Here is a 16,512-nt window from a genome sequence, read left to right as displayed (position 1 = left end):
TGAACTGGGAGTGGCACGCCGACCAAAGAGTGGATTGTTATAGTGTGACTTGATTTGCGAAGGCATTTCAAGCCTCCGGCTTCGGGTGGCGTGGTGGCATGTGCCGGGGGGGGGGGGGGCGTGGAAGCACTACTCAGCTCGGCATTAGTCGAGACTCGGAAAAACAGTCCACAGTCGCTCTATCACAGTCGCACCGTCACTTCTCATGTGCCGCTAGTCCAATACGATTTCAAAATTTTCGCTCCACTGCTGTCCAACTCTCGAGAACGATTAATCGCAAAGGAGTAATCGATTAAGTCGATTAAATGAAAGGTGGACATTGATGACGATTAGTCGTTTGGCGAGATACATTTAATCGATCAATCATTCATCGATATTACCGACCCTAAACCCAAATGGTTGCTTAGGGGGATTGATATTCTCTAAGCGCCTGGTAGCCTCAGTATAACTATTAGGTATCGAGCGTTTAATTTCCGCAATTGAAAATTACGCCTCAAGGTACTGAACTCAAGAACTCAGCTCCTTGCCTCTACTGCATTCTTAAAAATAAAGTAGTCTTCGTTGAAGCATCGGGAGTAAATTAATCCGTTACAGTCATCCATTAGCACATGCTAATGCATGACTACTGGAGATGTCCATTAGCCCATGCACTATCAATGCGAATACTGCAGGAGTGCAACTGATATCATTATAACCGCAAAGTGCTAATATTTGTTATCTGTTTCGCTGCTAGCAAGGTCTATAAATTCTGCAGTTCCCGCTTCTTCTTGCAGAGACGAGGTCGCATTCCTCAGATAAGGCGCCTAACCTTCACTACGCTTCACTGTACAATGAAGTGGGTTCAACACTTTGTCGCTGCAGTCATCTGTGTTGCCGAGGCGGATCTGCCGCCGACAACAACGGGCCATAATTTTTAGGGCATAATGATACTCACACATCCTGATCACGTAATTAATCGTCAAAGAGATAGCACAGAGGAAACAGAGAAAGGAGCTATTTAGGATTAAAAAAAAAAACGACCACCTTCTGCTTACTGTTAAAGGGGATGAATGCAGAGTCCGACCAAAGCACCTGTAAGAACTTAAAAAAATAGCATGTGATATCAAATACTTAAAGTCTGAATTCTCGGAATCCGTCTTATGTATCTACTTACGATCACCACCTGTCCACTGCTTTATATCGCCAGCGCGCCAAAAGCGGAAAGCGGTCGAATCTGCAGACAACGATTCCCGCTCTGCTAGCGATGTCTCGGCCATTTATGTTATTCGATTACGATGGCGACATCCCGCCCCATGTTGCAATTGCAACAGCCTATAGCCCGACTGCATAAGCGTCGATGACCTGTTCCGTAACGGCAGTATTGTGCGACTCATGATATTCTTCGAGGATTGGGCTTAATTTTTAGCCCGCTGCTCATACCTTGGCTACGTGTTACTTCATGCATCGCATGTTTTGTATGCGATAATAGCTGGACTTTGCGATTATAAACACTTGTCTTAAAGCTCATAAAAACACGAGTGAAATTTCAATCGCCTACAATGAGCGTGTTGACAGTTAGAGCGCTCTTGAAGCTATTTAGCTATTTGTGAGCTCTGGCACTCCCCTTGTATTATCTGGCTGTCTCGCTCTTATAGCCTAATTGCTATCATCACTCTTCCCCAGTTTCGCAATGCTGTCCATCAGACCAGACCTCGTCACCCTATCTGCCATCACAGCACATCTAACACACTTGTATATCCTGTTACGTAGCCTAAACGCAAAGAGCAGTCACCAGCGTGCTGTTAATTGCAACTGAGCCTCTGTTATTGCTGTTAAGCTATTGCTTATCATGGAGGAAATCAGGGCAGTTAAGCTTTGCCACGCACGTTTCCCCGCTGGACGCAACACGACACACCGTTTTACAAGGGTTGCCGGCCAGCGCATTTAGCGAATCGCTCGTCTGGGGTAAGAGCTGTGTGTTCTGTCCGATATGAAATCAGGGCGTCTAAACGCGCCATGAATAATCCACACACTCTCAAATAATTGACGCGCTTGTCTTAACACATCTACATCGGCAGCATAGACAATCATCGAAGGGGTCAAATGCGGGCACGGCTATACGTACAAGCGGAATTGGCCGTACTCTAGTAACGCTACTCGAACGTGCTCTAATGACGCAGTGGCGGTGTACAAGCAAAATTGCAAAGTTAAGAGAGTAAGAATGTGAAATAGAAGAAAAAATGGAACTTAGAAATTTTGTGACTTATTTCGAAGTCGTGAAAGTCAGTCTGTAAGGAGATGCTACTCTCGTTATACACGTTATAAATAAATATAGCTGTAGGGCTTTGAATAGATTTGAGTGTCCCAGACTGGACAGGAATATCTTATTTTCGGTCCTACTGTTGCCGAATATGCTAGCAGTTTTACAGAAAGTGGTGCGAGTATCAAGGAACGACGCACGTAATCCAGAACGCAGTTAGGTTTCGAGCTTATTTTAGTGCGAAAGCCCTACTAGCCTACCAACCTGGATTTCGCTCTGTCTGGGTGAATCCTCTATAAAAAGAGCCCCGCCAAACTGAAAAAAAAAAGAACTTGACAGTGACTTTAGCATACGATAAAAGGGGTAAAGGCTAAAGCCTGCGCGCTCAAGAGACATTCATTAAATAAACTTTACCATCTCATTTTAATGGGTTGTTACTTCTTCTTACTTGTTTTCTCCCGCCAAATGTCGTGGGTTTTAGTGATATAATTGACGCTGCCTTAATTAACTACGCCTTAATTAACTTCATGGGTTCGAGTCCTATAAGCCTCGAGAGTTCGAGTGCCTGAATTCACTCTCTTAATCAACTTTGCCTTGTTTTTCTTTTTTTGGCAAGATGAGCGGCATCGGAGCCAGCTGTGAAAGAATACGATGAACGCGCGAGCTGTGGCGCGAGCGTGTGTCTGCGCCAGGCAAACTCGCACGACTTCCTGTACCGCCCGCCGCGTTTTCCGGACCACAGTGGGTATGAGCCACTAGAGCCTCTCGCCTTAATAACCTCGGCTGTCGAGCATATCAGCCCGGTGCTCTAACCATTACCGTTAGACTACACTTCTCTCGTTCCAAAGCCAGCCAGCTCTTCGAAACGCCCGGCACGTGCGCCCCATGCCACTTCCTCGTCTCCTCTCTTTGTGACGTCTCGCACGTGACGTCATGAAAAGCAACCGTGCTACATGGATACACGTGTCGTGCCGCTCAGTCGCTTCTCCCTTGTGCCTCGCCTTGTGCGCAACGACGCCTGCAGGCGTACGTGTGGAAAAAAATTCAAGCAAATATCAAGATGAACAAGAAAAACAGATCAACAAGATATCTTATTCATGCCGGCTGGCGCACGGCTACGAATGGTCATATGGGGTGGTGGTTTTGTCGAAGTAGCGCAGCCTTACCAGGACCTCGTTTGCCGCCATCGTTGAGAAGGATGTGCGATGCCCCAACAAAGGATAATCGCGCTGTGATAACCGCGGCTGGCTTGCGAATTTCTTTCCAGCGTTAGTCGAACGCGTCTTGAACAGCGGCTCGTAAGCTAACGCCGGTGAGCCAGTGTAAGGCGCAAGTGGCATCTTTGGCCGTGCTTTCGCCCGCTATTACGAGCGGTTGCGAAGCGTACGCAGGAGACATGAGCACGCCGTCAATGCCGATACAAACTCGTGCCATGACACACCGTGCAAGTCGCCACCATACGGCTACACATCAGCTACACATATCGGCCTTGTGAGCGGCTAGACGAAGCGACAAGCAAGAACCGGCCGGCGATTCGGCGACACATTTTAATTTCATAGGAGCGGTAGAGGAAGCTACGCCGTTCACTTGCATGCCCAGAAAGAATGACGATGGCTGAACGTCACAAAAGCACTCGCATGAGGTCTAGAATACTAACCCATAGCAAGGAAGCGTGCCATATAGAAAGGCAGGCGCACGTGTAGGCAGTGGGTCAGTGATTCGTAGATGAAGAGCTTTCTGACATAACAAAGAATTTAAGTTATTTCGAACTTACCGTGCAATCGTTTGACAGGAACCGCAAAATCCACAGCGCTGCACGGTTGGACCTTGCAGCAGCGAAAAACGTGGGAAATGATGAAACCAGGGGCAAAGCCACCGATCCTCGCACATACGAAACCACGACGGAAACGACGCCGCAGGGGTGATTCTTCGCATGGCTGCCATTGGCTGTTTTCAAGCAGACGCTCTTTCCACGCTAGCGCCAATGTCCCCTTCAGTTACGGCCGTAGCAGGAGGGCGATACTTTGGCAAAATGGCGGAGCACATGATTATTTACGTTGCCATGGCAACAGGAACAGCCGCCTTGCGGCACCTCTTCACCCTATTAGCGCTCTTTGTTTTTTTTTCTTTTTGTTTTCATTATGACGACCCGCTCCGCTGCCTCTCCACCCTTCTCCATGCTTAAAGGGGGAAAAAAACACGTAACAAAAGGCAAAAGAGAAGAAGAAAGGTTCACACCACAACGACTGATTAGAAAGACGCCCTGAGAAGAAGAAATGTTTTGCAGAATGGTTGAAATCCGGGCCATATGGTACATAGTTGAAGGAAAAAGACCAATCACAAAACACAAGAACAAAGTTTCACACCACAACGACTGGATTTTCTTGTCCTTTGTGAGTGTATTTTTCCTTCAACTATGTACCAACTGGCCTGGATTTCAACCCTTCTTCTCCATGCCCCACGCACCTCCACTTTTGCTTTTTTTTGCCTGTCCGTGGCGCGTACATGTATATATATATATATATTTCTTATTGCGCTGCCGCGCGCTGCCCCAGGGACTGTTTGTGAACTGGTGCGTGGTACGCCGTGGGTTCTTTATACGTTAGCACGCGCGCAGTCTTGTGTATACTTTCAGTATACCAGCATATGCCACAGCACATATAGATTCTACTTCCAACACAACAGATCTCTGGCCTCGTTTAATTGACTTCCGTTTCCGAAAACAAATATTTTCTCATAACTTGGTATGATACACGCTCAGAAAATGAACAGAAGTGAAAAATGCATGACATGTACGTGACTACTAAACAACACAAAAGTTCACAGATAGTGAAATAATAAAAATCTAATCAAACTAAACAAAACTGGAAGGCCGCTTCATGTGCACATATATAAAAGATTTTTGTATAATGCCCTAAAGACCAAAGTAAAGAAGAGAGTCTGATATGCGCACTGAGAGCTTCTGATATGCTAACGGAGATATTGCACAAAACTGGATGACGTGTATGACATAGTCATAACAACTAAAGAAAGGTGAAATTCACTGGTAATGGCAAAAACCATGACATGCAAAATACCTAAAAAGTAGAATAATATGTTCACATTGTTTTTTTTTTGAGAGCCATACCAAGAAAAAACACATAAACTTAATTATAAACCTCCACAAAAGTGTATGAAATGCATGACATGTTCATTACTACTGAACAAAACGAAAAAAGACATGGTAGAACCAAAATAACATTGTACTAAAAAGGAAATGCACATTATCAACTTTTTTTGCACTTGGCTACAAATTGAGTAACGGAGGCTAGGGGGAGGCAGAACGTAGTCAGCTTTTGCAGCAGCACATAAAAAACATTCGCAGAAATGTCTATTCGTCAATCTAAGACCAGGTGAACTAAACCAAGAACACGACTTTTCTTTCACCACGAATGCAATGCTTATCAGTAAAATTACGTCACTTAAGGCACTAAGTCGTACCTGCTGGGCACTCCTTTGTGTAATAAACACGAACTGCAAAAATCTGCCTATAGCACACTTCCAATGTTCATGCTTTCCAGAAAAAAAGCGTGTCATGCCTACACATGAAGGTTGTTCGCGCGGTTTTCCCGTCGGCAATTACTGAGATAATACATACACACGAGCAGTAATTTTTCAGCCGTTAGTATGTTTGTAGAACGGTGCTACACAGAAAAAGCACTGAGGGCAGAAGGGAAAGCTGTGCGAGTTACTGAAGTTGCAGAATGAGACTTGGCACAGAAAACCAAATCATAGATCAGGTGACAATGAGGAGGAACATCTATTTGTCAGCTTTCTCTACCGGGAAGAGGGAAGTGTAGCACAACCAAGGTGCAACGACGTCCGGAAACTCATGGATCACACACGTGCACAGGGCCGCGTTCGTGTACATGTGTCTTCTTATGTCCTTGAGTCTGCGCGCTCACCTGTTGTCTTCAGGCACCCGGAAGAACCTTGCAGGGCTTGTTTTTGAGGTATTCGTGCACCACTGCAAGATGCACGAGCGGAGCGAGTCGTGAAACGGGTGAAACATCGTGGAGCGCAAACACACAGCTATCGAGGACCACGAAACTGCCCACGCCGGTCAATGCACAGCAGCGCACGCTTCCCGATAACCAGCAGATAACAAAACATGAAACTTCACTCAGAGGGCTAAGCTGGCGCCCGGCCGGCGGGCGCGCACGCAGGCAGTCAAAAGTGAGGGAGTTACGAGGGTGGGCAAGGGGAGAGCAGTTTAAAGAGGGGCGAAAGGGCATGGCCTCTTGGATCGGCGCGCGAGGGCGCGCGCCGATCTATGAGGCTGTGCAAGAAAGGCGGAGTTGCTTTCCCGCCCTCCTGGTGGATGGCGCCAATTACCTCTGCCACCTAAAGCCTCTAAATGATCTAAAAGTAACGATATCTCTCTCCTCCTCCTATGCCGGCGATCCTTCTCTCGGCTCCTCCCGGCCGCCGACGGTGGCAGCACCTCGGCTGGGTACAGCTAGCATACGCTCCCAACGTTCGCCCCTTTGGCGCGCAGTGCACTGCGCGCCTGTAGGATTTGGTTGTTGCGTTTATGGCAGGAGAGATTCATAAATTAGTTACTACAATAACCCACGTCACATTGCTTTATCGAAGCTCCTTCCGCTGCGATCACTTTGATTGCGGTGTAAGCGGTGGAGGTGGTGTGCGCAAGGGAGCTAATGGAGTGTTTTTTTTTCTTTTTTTCTCGAACGGCCGCCTTTTGATACAAAACTCCCCTCCTCCTCAGCCTGGCTTCCGACCGTGAGAACGCGGTGGTCTCGCACATGAACGTTGGTTCGTGGAATTCGAGCGCAGGTTCACCGGAGCTAGCCGGCGTAAAGTACTTTAGAGCCCGGCCGGCTGCCCGCGACGAGACATTTCGGCACGGATAGTTTTACATTTCGTTGAAGCCTCTGATTCGTCGGTCCCGGGCCCCGGGCTGCCCTGGGACGTGGTGAGAGAGAAAAATGCCACACAGGAACCACGGAATGCGTGGCAGTGCAGTCCGAGGTGAAGATTTTCGTAGTGGCCACGTGCTAGCTCACTGCGCGTGCGTATGGAGTGCCAGCCGAGAAGAGGTGGGCTCGTCGCTATGTGCGTATCCAGCAAGAAACCACTCCGCGGAACCGACATCGACAGCCCGACGCTCATCTCAGACCGGTCCTCGACCTCCCCGAACAGCTAAACTCTCGCCGCTCTTCATTTTTACGAATTGATATGGCCTTTGACCATACGTGGGCATGAAGAACTCACGCTGTAACCCACCTGCACTCACACCTTGAAGAAGAGACCGAGTAGGTTTCTAAACGTCAGGTTTTCATAAACAGCTTGACTGAGGTTATTGATATATTATTGAAATATCCAAGAATATGTTTAAAATAGCAACGACGTACTTAGCTGCCTAATGCCACAGATTATCTATCATACTTTTCAGACAAAAAAAAAAAACCTCAATCCCGCGGAGTGGAGCGGGGTGCACGTAGTAGGAAAAATAAATTTGAAAAGAAAATGTAGAGCTTCTGCGAACCTCGACAACTACTTGCTGTTATTTTACATTGCTGATTCCAATCTTTTTTTCGATGCTGCGGCTTCCACATTTTATCGCGGTTCCATTTTCATTTGCTCGTTGGTTTTGCTTCCCGAGAAGGATGTGCACCCTTGTTCGTAAAAACACTTGCAGTATTCGGTCGGCAACCTTGTGGCATTCAGGAAAGCAGTTAACTGCCATTACACCTTGCAAAGCAAAAGCTTCTATTGCGCAAGAGTTATATGATTCTGAATAAGTCCATCGCTGTTCGCTCGAAATAAGCCTTCTGCTGTCTCTAACAACTGTGTAAGACCTGGTGATGGCACAGCCAGTCGCATAGTTTCGGAATATGATTTCAGCTGCGTGAGCTTGCTAGCTTTGTTGCATGTCACCGCTTCCATGCACGCGGAACATGTAGATACACTGTTCTGCGCGTTCTTTACTAGGTAGCCAGCTAAATATTCTAATGATTCGTGTTCTGGCCAGTGGCGTAGCTAGGTCGTCTGGCACCCGGGGCCCATAGGTCTTCTGTCACCCCCCTCTCCGGGTGTAGCCGGCGGAAAGAGGGGTGCCTTCAGACGTATATGACACCCCCCCCCCCCCCTCACTGGCCCCTTGCACCCGGGGCCCATGGCCCCCCGGCCCCCCCTGTTGCTACGCCACTGGTTCTGGCACACTTAATAGTGGGATGTCTTCAGGGAGGTTTACTTCAGTTTTTCATTAGCGGTAGAGTGCTCGCGTTCTTTTCTCACACTAAGAAGAAAAAAACCCGAATCGCAAGCATAACTGCAATTCTTGTTTAGTTTAAGGAACTGCGCCATTGATGCCGCCCTAAGTGCAGCGCGAAATTCAAGCGGCGTCGGAACGGGGTTTTTTGACCTCAGTGTAGAGAAAACGTTTTCTCGTGCGTCTTGGCCAAAACGGCTCAACAGGGCACAGAGAAACCCTTTGGTGTCGATGTAGTAATGCTGAAGTTCTAGGGCAACTGGAGTGGATAGGATGATGCCAGTCTGGACTGGCTTCCAGGCGCATTTCTTAGCGTCACCAATGCGGATGCTCTCGAAGAAAACAATGATTTCCCTTAGGAACACAAGTATTTCATCGTACTTTTGCTCGTCAAATTTGCTAACAGCGAGTTTCGTAGTTCGAGATGTCATCACTTCGAACCATTTAAAGAGCACTTTAAAAAATAAACTGGATGTTGTGAGTGCATCCTCTGGCAAGTCGTCTCTATCCACTAGAAAACGCAAGGCCGCGGCTGTGTCATGGTTAAATAAAGAAAATGCCAACCCCATTTTCATTTTTTTCGAAATGGCCTGGATCCAAACAAGCTGACTTCAGATGTGGCGCAATATTCAGCTCTAGTTCTGAGTGAATCTCCACTAGCTGCTTTACGTATTCAGTTCACTTCAGTGGATGGCAAGCCGTTCTCTTGGGCAATCTTTTCGAGCAATGACAAGGACTGTCCACGAGTGAGGTGATTCCGTAAATTCTTAAGCAAATGTGCAGTTTATGCCATGAAATATAGGCTTCGGTTGGGGTCACAATGGTGTTTACAAGACACTCTGCGCCTAGAATGCTTGCCAGCGACAATCCCAAACAGCTTCCACAAGCCTTGGTTGCCGCCTCCCACGTCACTAACTACAGCGTCGACAATTATGCCAATTTCCTCGCAAGCACCAATGATATCAAAAATAATACTTTTGGCACTCGCACTGCAAAACGAGTTTCCTGAAAAGCGGTACGCGACTGTCTGCTTCCAGCGAGGGGTCACGCCTCCCAGCATAAAAACAAGAGCATGCGTGGCCATGGTGTCCGATGGAAGCGACCCATCGCTCGATGGAACAATGGGTTTTCCGATCACAGTGCCTGTTGTCTGATCGAAAGCTAGCGCAGGTGTGATCAGCATTTCGTCGATCGTCAGGAATGCGTGGTGCCTCATAGTTCTGCGTGTTTTCAACCTGAAAGAAATTAAAGGAAACGCTGCAGAAAAGTTTTTTTCTTTGTTGAAACCTGTCAAGTATAGGTCACCGCGGCAGTGTTTGTGGGAAAAACGTATAAATTATAGCGTGTGCCCGAGCAGCTCACTATGTCTAAACAAACTTATTTAAAATTGATGTGACTGTAGGGGTCTCTTCCACTAAAGAGAGCCGGAGATTTCAAATTTGGCTTGCCGCCTACAGGCCTGCTACTTTTTAAAAACATCATCTTTTGCATTCTCTTTCTGCTGTCCACCACGAAAAGCGCCTAGAAAAATGTAACCTATCACAGAACGTGAGCATACCTTGTCACGAAGCGCACGAAGGATGTTCTGAAGTATTCTGGGAAGGAACTTGAACCCCTCAATATGCCTCTGGAGAGTTCTTTCTGTAGACAAAGGTGCGACGATTCAAAGGTGCGACGAACATTTTAGCCTCTTGAACCGCAGAAAAGTCATATTTTTAGGCCCTTTTCAATTGCTGCCTCCGTCCACCACGTTCCTTTCATGGTCTCTCGTTCCATAGTTTCGAGTTTATCAGGGGCAATAAACTGCTTCAACTGCCTCTTCAGTGCAAGCTTCTCCTTCAGCATTCTGTTTTTCTCTCGTCGTGACAGGGACATCTGCCGTTTTGTGCTTTGTAGCTTGGTTTTTATGTCGCTAATCTCGGCTTGGAGAGCGGCGATCGTTTGTGCATAGATGAGACAGTTAGAGAGAAGTCCTGGTGAAGAAATAAATAACTGTATTTAGTAAGAAATCTTGAGAAACGTCAATACAAAGAGATTTCCGTCATTAGGGCTGATGTCTTGGCCATTGGCAGGCCTTGCGTTACGCAGTGGAGAACTATGTTGCGCGTAAACGGCGCAGCCGCTACCTGTAAAAGAAATATATTAAAGGTGGGATGAATTTAAAACAACAAGTTGCGTAAAACGAAAGTTTTTTTTTCCCGCTGTCCTTTACTTTGCTGATAGCTGGACGGTATGTCTACACTGGAAGCTGTAAACAATCAAAATTAAACAATCGTATAGATATGTTAATTTGCAGAAAGTAGGTAGTGCAGGGACCGGACTCACGGCTTCAACTCCATACGGCTACCGGCAGGGAATGGTCCACTGGGGAGGCACTGTGTGACGGTCCACTATCTGTGGACCACATACAAAGGCATACACATGAAACAAGCCACAGCTGGTATTTAAAAGGGCACCAGTGCCCAACTCTCCGTCAGCATGTTCCGCTTGTGCTGGATGCAGTTCGACGTCCGAAAAGGCTGTGTTTTGTTCGCGGTCTGTGCTTAGCCAGATTGTCGACGAGAGAGCAACAGTGAAAAAAAAATATTTTAGTCCTGAAGACCAGCATCGCCTGGTGAGCAGGGCCAAGTTATCAGCTCAGGCCCACGGCATCCTGGACTAGGGAAGCCGCCCACCTCGGACGATTTTACCGTCGGCTCATTTCTACTAATAAAGTTTATTCCTCCTCCACTCCAACCAGAAAATGAGTTTTTTAAAGCTTACAATCCTCAGAGCCGTACTCCGTGTCAACAGTAGCGGCTTTTCCGGATATTCCCTTCTGGTTAACCTCCCTGCCTTTCCCCTTTCCTCTGTCTCTCTCTCTCTCAACAAATCGACACGTGAGATTGGCGGTAAGGCGTCGTCTTACAACAAGTGTGGGCTGTAGAGGCCGTACCCACAGCTGGAGCTGTATGAAAATGTGGACGGGTCCGGATCTAGCTGAGGTTCAGAAGGTACGCTTGGCATGCTGTGTGGCGGTATTCTGTCTGCTCATTTCGGGAAATGTTCGGGTCATTTAGTGAGGTGCAGGTCGTACTGAACAATTCAAGAGTGCAGCGAAACCCATCTTCGGCACATTCCGCTGCTGCTAGAAGCTGTGCGAGGCCAGAAGATGAATCGAGGCTTGTGTGGAGGCCACCTGTCGAAAATGGACAGTAACAGTGAACAAGACCGCTAATTGGATCGAATTGGATTGGAGCAAACTTTGTTTGTGCCTGCAGTTGGGCGCTCGCGCGCCCCGACGAGGGCCTACGTCCTCCTCGAGGTTGCCGTTACTCGGCGCGGGTCTCCGCTCGCCGTTGCCGGCTCCCTGGGTCATTGCCTTTCGAGCGCTCCGAGGACCAGCTGGACGGGCCAGAGCTGTTGGTCTTGGTCGTAGCTCTTCACGGCTGCCTCGAGCCGCGGTGGGATTGTTCTTGATCTTGCTTCTTCTGGATTTTTTTTTAGCAGTCCCAAAAGGTGTGCGTGTAATCTTCCGTCTCCCTCCGGCAGACTCTACCGGTCGGGTATGTCTCGGGGTACATCGCGATCCATCAGTCCCAGGCTCGGTAGCGATCCGGTCTGGAGCTGTCTCAGTACTACCGCCTGCACTCGACTAAGTCTCGGGTGCGGGGGTGGGAGAGTCCCGCGAGCCAGGCGGTAGGCCTTCGTGACGTCGTCGTAGTCCGTCATGCGGTCCTTGGCTCCGAACCACGTCGGATGGTCTGTCGCCGGGGCGCGGTTGGTTAGCGCTCGCGCCGCTGCGTGTGCCGTCTCATTGTGGTGCTCACTGCGCTCCGACGCGTCGCGAGCGTGCGCCGGGAACCACTTGAGTCCCACTTTTCTGTCTTGCAGTTTGGCCGGTCGCAGTACGCGCTCGGCCTCGCTGCATATTTGGCCTTAGACGAAGTTTCGCACCGCCTGTGTCGAGTCACTCAGCACCGTGTTGCAGTCTGCGTCGGCGATGGCCAGGGCGATCGCTACCTCCTCCGCTTATTCCGCTCCGGCTCTTCGCACGCTCGCCGTTGTCCTCATGACGCCGGTTGACGCCTCTATGACGACCGCTGCAAAGACGTTCCGTTAGTATTCGGCCGCGTCCACGTACCGCGCGTGCTCGTCGTTGGCGTGCAGGTCGATGAGAGGCTTGGCCCACGCCGCTCTTGTTCCCTTGTTGAACTCGGGATTCATGTTCCTGGGTATGGGGTCGATTCCGGTCTGGCGTCGGACCTCTTCGGGGACGGGGAGCTTCATCTCTGCCTCGTTCGAGCGTCCTATTCCCAGGTCGTCCACTAACTTCCTCCCGGCTTTCGTCATGGACAGCCGCTCCAGTTAAGAGGTCCGTTGCGCTTCGCCTATTTCTTCAAGCGGAATGTGTATTCCGAATTGTAAAAAGCGGGTCGTGCTCGTGGACTCGAACAGGTCCCGCGCCGTCTTGTACGCTTTTCTGGTGATCACGTTGATTTTGTTACGTTCGTGTTGCAGCCATCTGTGGTAGGCTGCAACGTACGCGACGTGGCTGTTGATGAAGGATTGGACGAGCCTAATTAGGCTCTCCTCTCTCATGCCAACCTTCCGGGAAGTGACTCGTTTGAGGAGTCGAATCGCGTTGCCCGCCTTTGCCGTGAGACGGGTGATGGTTTCGCCGTTTATTCTGCGCTTTTCGATGACCATGCCTAGGATCCTAATTTTGCTTACCTCGGGCATATAGGACTATACTCTGCGGGGAGAGAAAGATTGCGTGGCATGAGTGGCACCCGAGAAAAAATGAGAGGCAAATAAGTTATGGTGTCCAATCGTACAAAGTGCAGTACTCACAGCTGGAGCATCCTGCGGCTGCCAACAGGTCCAGGTGAAGTGCGCACGGTGGACTTAGCAATGGTATTTAATCTGCAAACTTGATCAAAAATGGCGCTGATGCACGGTGCGAGGGCCCACGGGATGCTATTAGGCCAATAGCGACGCGGCGTCGGCCTATAGGCCAGAGCGCGCGAGGAGGAAGCGGCATTCTTCAAAGCGTGGCAGTACTTTACGAAGTTTAAGGGGCTTTACGCGTACTACGCCTATAGCTTTCCAGGATCACTCTCGCCCCGGAGAGGAAATCGACTTGCACCTCGTTTGTGGTCAACACTAAGTGGCATGCTTTTGTAAGAACAATAGTCCGCATTTGATTTACGCACTATAACATCGGAACATTAGTAAGAACCAAGAGGATTGTAGGCTTGCCGCTTCTAAAGACAGTGTGCACAAGTGCTACCTATCGTGCGCCACATGCCTTCGCCTACTGGCCTAGCTTTATGTAGCTCAGTTTTACCATCTTCATACAATAGGCAGCTTCCTATAGAAACGCTTGGCGTAAAAGATAAAAAATACTAAAGCGATTGATGTGCTGTGTAATCTTCTAATTTGCAAATGTTTCTTCATTTTCATAAGCGTTACGAAACAATGAAACGTAAGGAATTCGGAGCGGAGAAGCGGAGAACAAGGATGCGTGGTCTGTTACATGGTTGCCGTACTCTTCTCATCAATCCCTTTCGTAGTTCCCAGTTCCATTTCACCTCGATTGGCTAAGCGACCGTAAACAGGTGTGATGGAAAAAATGACGAACTTTGTTTCCCCATTGCGATGTCATTGTTTTCCCTGACAGCATCTGAAAGTTAAACATAGCTACTTCAACAAATGCACGTAGTCATATTGGGGCAAAGCTTGACGTATAATCATGCCAGATAATGTTCCCTTGAAACTTACCTATCGGGCTTACGTTTCGGTGAGTCGCCGAAATGAGTGATACGTCAGGATGAGCACATTTTCGCGAAAACATTACCCTTAGCCCAAATTCATCGAGCGACCGTCGTCTCTGCTTCATCCATGCAGTCTAGTACCGAAGAACGAAGTGGATCCCTCAGGTGACAGTGAGGGGCGACCATGGAGTTCGAGAAGGTTCTGCGCGAAGTTGGAGGCTACGGCCTCTTTAACAAGACCATCGTCACCGCAGCGCTGATGCTGTCCGCATGGCACGCGACACTTTGCTACTTCGGTCAAGTGTTCATCCACATCACGCCAGCCAGCCAGTGGTGCTTCCTCAATTACACCGGCGACGGCTCGACACCGCCGGTGGACTTAGCGCAGCTTCCCCGAGGCCGCTGCCAGGTGAGTGTGCACACTCAACGTAGCGCTGGCGCCGCCTATGCAGCCCGCATGAGAACGTAACACATTATATGAAAGTAAGGTAATACGTCACATTTATCACTAATAGCGCCATAGTGCTCTCCTTTCCGGGATCTGGAATTTCTTGCATCCGGTTAGGTGTCGTATTGTCGAGTCCATCGAGAAAGCGACGTTGAATCGCAAGATGCAAACATTTCCTGCCTCTCCACTAGGTTCCGCAGCTAACGAAGTGCTCAGAAGTTACTTAGCATAATTGCGAGAGGCGTCACTCTTGTCGCCATTCAGTCAGCAATATTTAGGATGTCTGAGTACTTACATAGGAACATTTAAAACAGATATACGAAGTACCTTACGGATCCTCTTGCGTGCTCGAGATATTTGACAAAATATAAAAAACGAAAGTAAAGCCAACGAAGCAGTCGGAGCCCTCGCTAAATGTCAAGGTGTCCTTCTTAGATCCCCATTGCTGTGAAACAAATCCTCACAATTCGCTTTCAATGTTTCCAGATACTCCGGCAGCAGCCCGATGGCCAATACAGCAGCAATGATTCGGCAGTCATTGACAGCGGCAGCGAGTGGATCACCTGCCCCACGAGATGGTACTACGACAACAGCGAGATATACACCACTGTCACCATGGAGGTGGGTTAACGTTTCCGGACGTTTCCCATACGTCGTTTGTTTGAGCTCGCAAACCATTCTGGTTTCTTGCGTGCGCCCCGGATGAACGTTGTACTGTCATCCGTCACGAAAGGCAACGGAGGAAATGCCATCACTGCCCACTCATTCGGTTGATGAAGCGGTCGTGCCAGCCGGGTGGCCCGAACGAGCCTTTGATCCATTCTCGGTTACCTCAAGTCCCCTAAGTAAATGGCAAGTTGGCTTGATTAGACGCTCGAGAAATTCATTAAATAGACAATAGAGGCTACGAATTCTTGTGTTGTGTAAAAATGTGTTATAAGGCTTCTTTTCTTTGCTTGATGCGACCCTAAAGACAACAAAAATATTTTAGCTGTATTACTGAATTAAATTTCTGTTTTTACGTTCGATTGGGCTATGTTAGGGAAACTCTAGTTCGCACGGGCATTCCCAACCGGCTCTATTTATTTTTTTCTTTGCTTTTTCTCCGCTCATCTTTCTGTCTTTCATTCCTCTTAGCATTCCCCCAGTGCAGGGCAGTAAACCAGAATACTCTCCGGTTGACCTCCCTGCCTTTCCCACCCCATTTATCTCTCTCTCTCTCTCTCTCTCTAAAATACCACGGAAGTCACTCTTTCAGTGAGATCAGATTTGAGAGGCCAGAAGAAGAAAAAAAACGCGCTCCGAAAAACGAGGCGTCATATATTTTGACGATGCCTGCTCTGGTATAGCTAATTCTTTATCCGTAAAGACAGACTACAGCGTGTACTAAATATAGCCAACCATTAAACTAAACAAGCTTCATTAACAGCGGTTCAAATAAGCAATCCTACTTCGAAAGTCATGATATCACATTGATGTAGCGGTGCTAGAGCTCTAGCGCCAAATTCGAAATAACATGACACATTGATGTTCCTTTTATTCTAATAAGAGTTATGAAAGTAAGCTTTATCAGTGTAGATTGATTTAGTGTTCCCTTTACTGCCACACTATTGTTTGCATCAATTTGCCAATAATTTTGACTCTTGTCCTTAAGTTACAATAGGAAGCGCATGAAGCGACAATAAACAACAATAAAGTCAGTCCAACAATAAGTCCAACAATAAAGCATATGTCCAACAACGACAAGTCCAACAATAAAGCATATGTTACCGTTCTCCAGGGTGCGCCATCGCCT

The 16,512-nt window shown here is 48.2% G+C and overlaps 1 protein-coding gene and 1 long non-coding RNA gene across 3 annotated transcripts in view; one reads left to right on the top strand and one right to left on the bottom strand.

The window, feature by feature from the left end:
• Nucleotides 1-4,115, bottom strand: part of LOC135914277 (uncharacterized) — a 241,449-nt gene extending 237,334 nt beyond the window's left edge. For both annotated transcript variants that reach the window (XR_010568262.1, XR_010568266.1), the window contains exon 1: nucleotides 4,014-4,115. This is a non-coding gene — a long non-coding RNA (uncharacterized lncRNA). The remainder of the gene's footprint in view (nucleotides 1-4,013) is intronic.
• LOC135914254 (organic anion transporter 3-like) overlaps nucleotides 1-16,512 on the top strand; it is a 43,373-nt gene that overhangs the window by 5,932 nt on the left and 20,929 nt on the right. The window contains exons 2-3 of the mRNA XM_065447037.2: nucleotides 14,403-14,678; nucleotides 15,204-15,338. Of these exons, the coding sequence (XP_065303109.2) occupies nucleotides 14,454-14,678; nucleotides 15,204-15,338 (360 nt within the window). The 5' untranslated portion in view covers nucleotides 14,403-14,453. The remainder of the gene's footprint in view (nucleotides 1-14,402; nucleotides 14,679-15,203; nucleotides 15,339-16,512) is intronic.

This window comes from Dermacentor albipictus, chromosome 1 (assembly GCF_038994185.2).
Source record: "Dermacentor albipictus isolate Rhodes 1998 colony chromosome 1, USDA_Dalb.pri_finalv2, whole genome shotgun sequence".
NCBI classification, from domain to species: domain Eukaryota; kingdom Metazoa; phylum Arthropoda; class Arachnida; order Ixodida; family Ixodidae; genus Dermacentor; species Dermacentor albipictus.
This window is presented reverse-complemented; position numbering and strand designations above follow the sequence as displayed.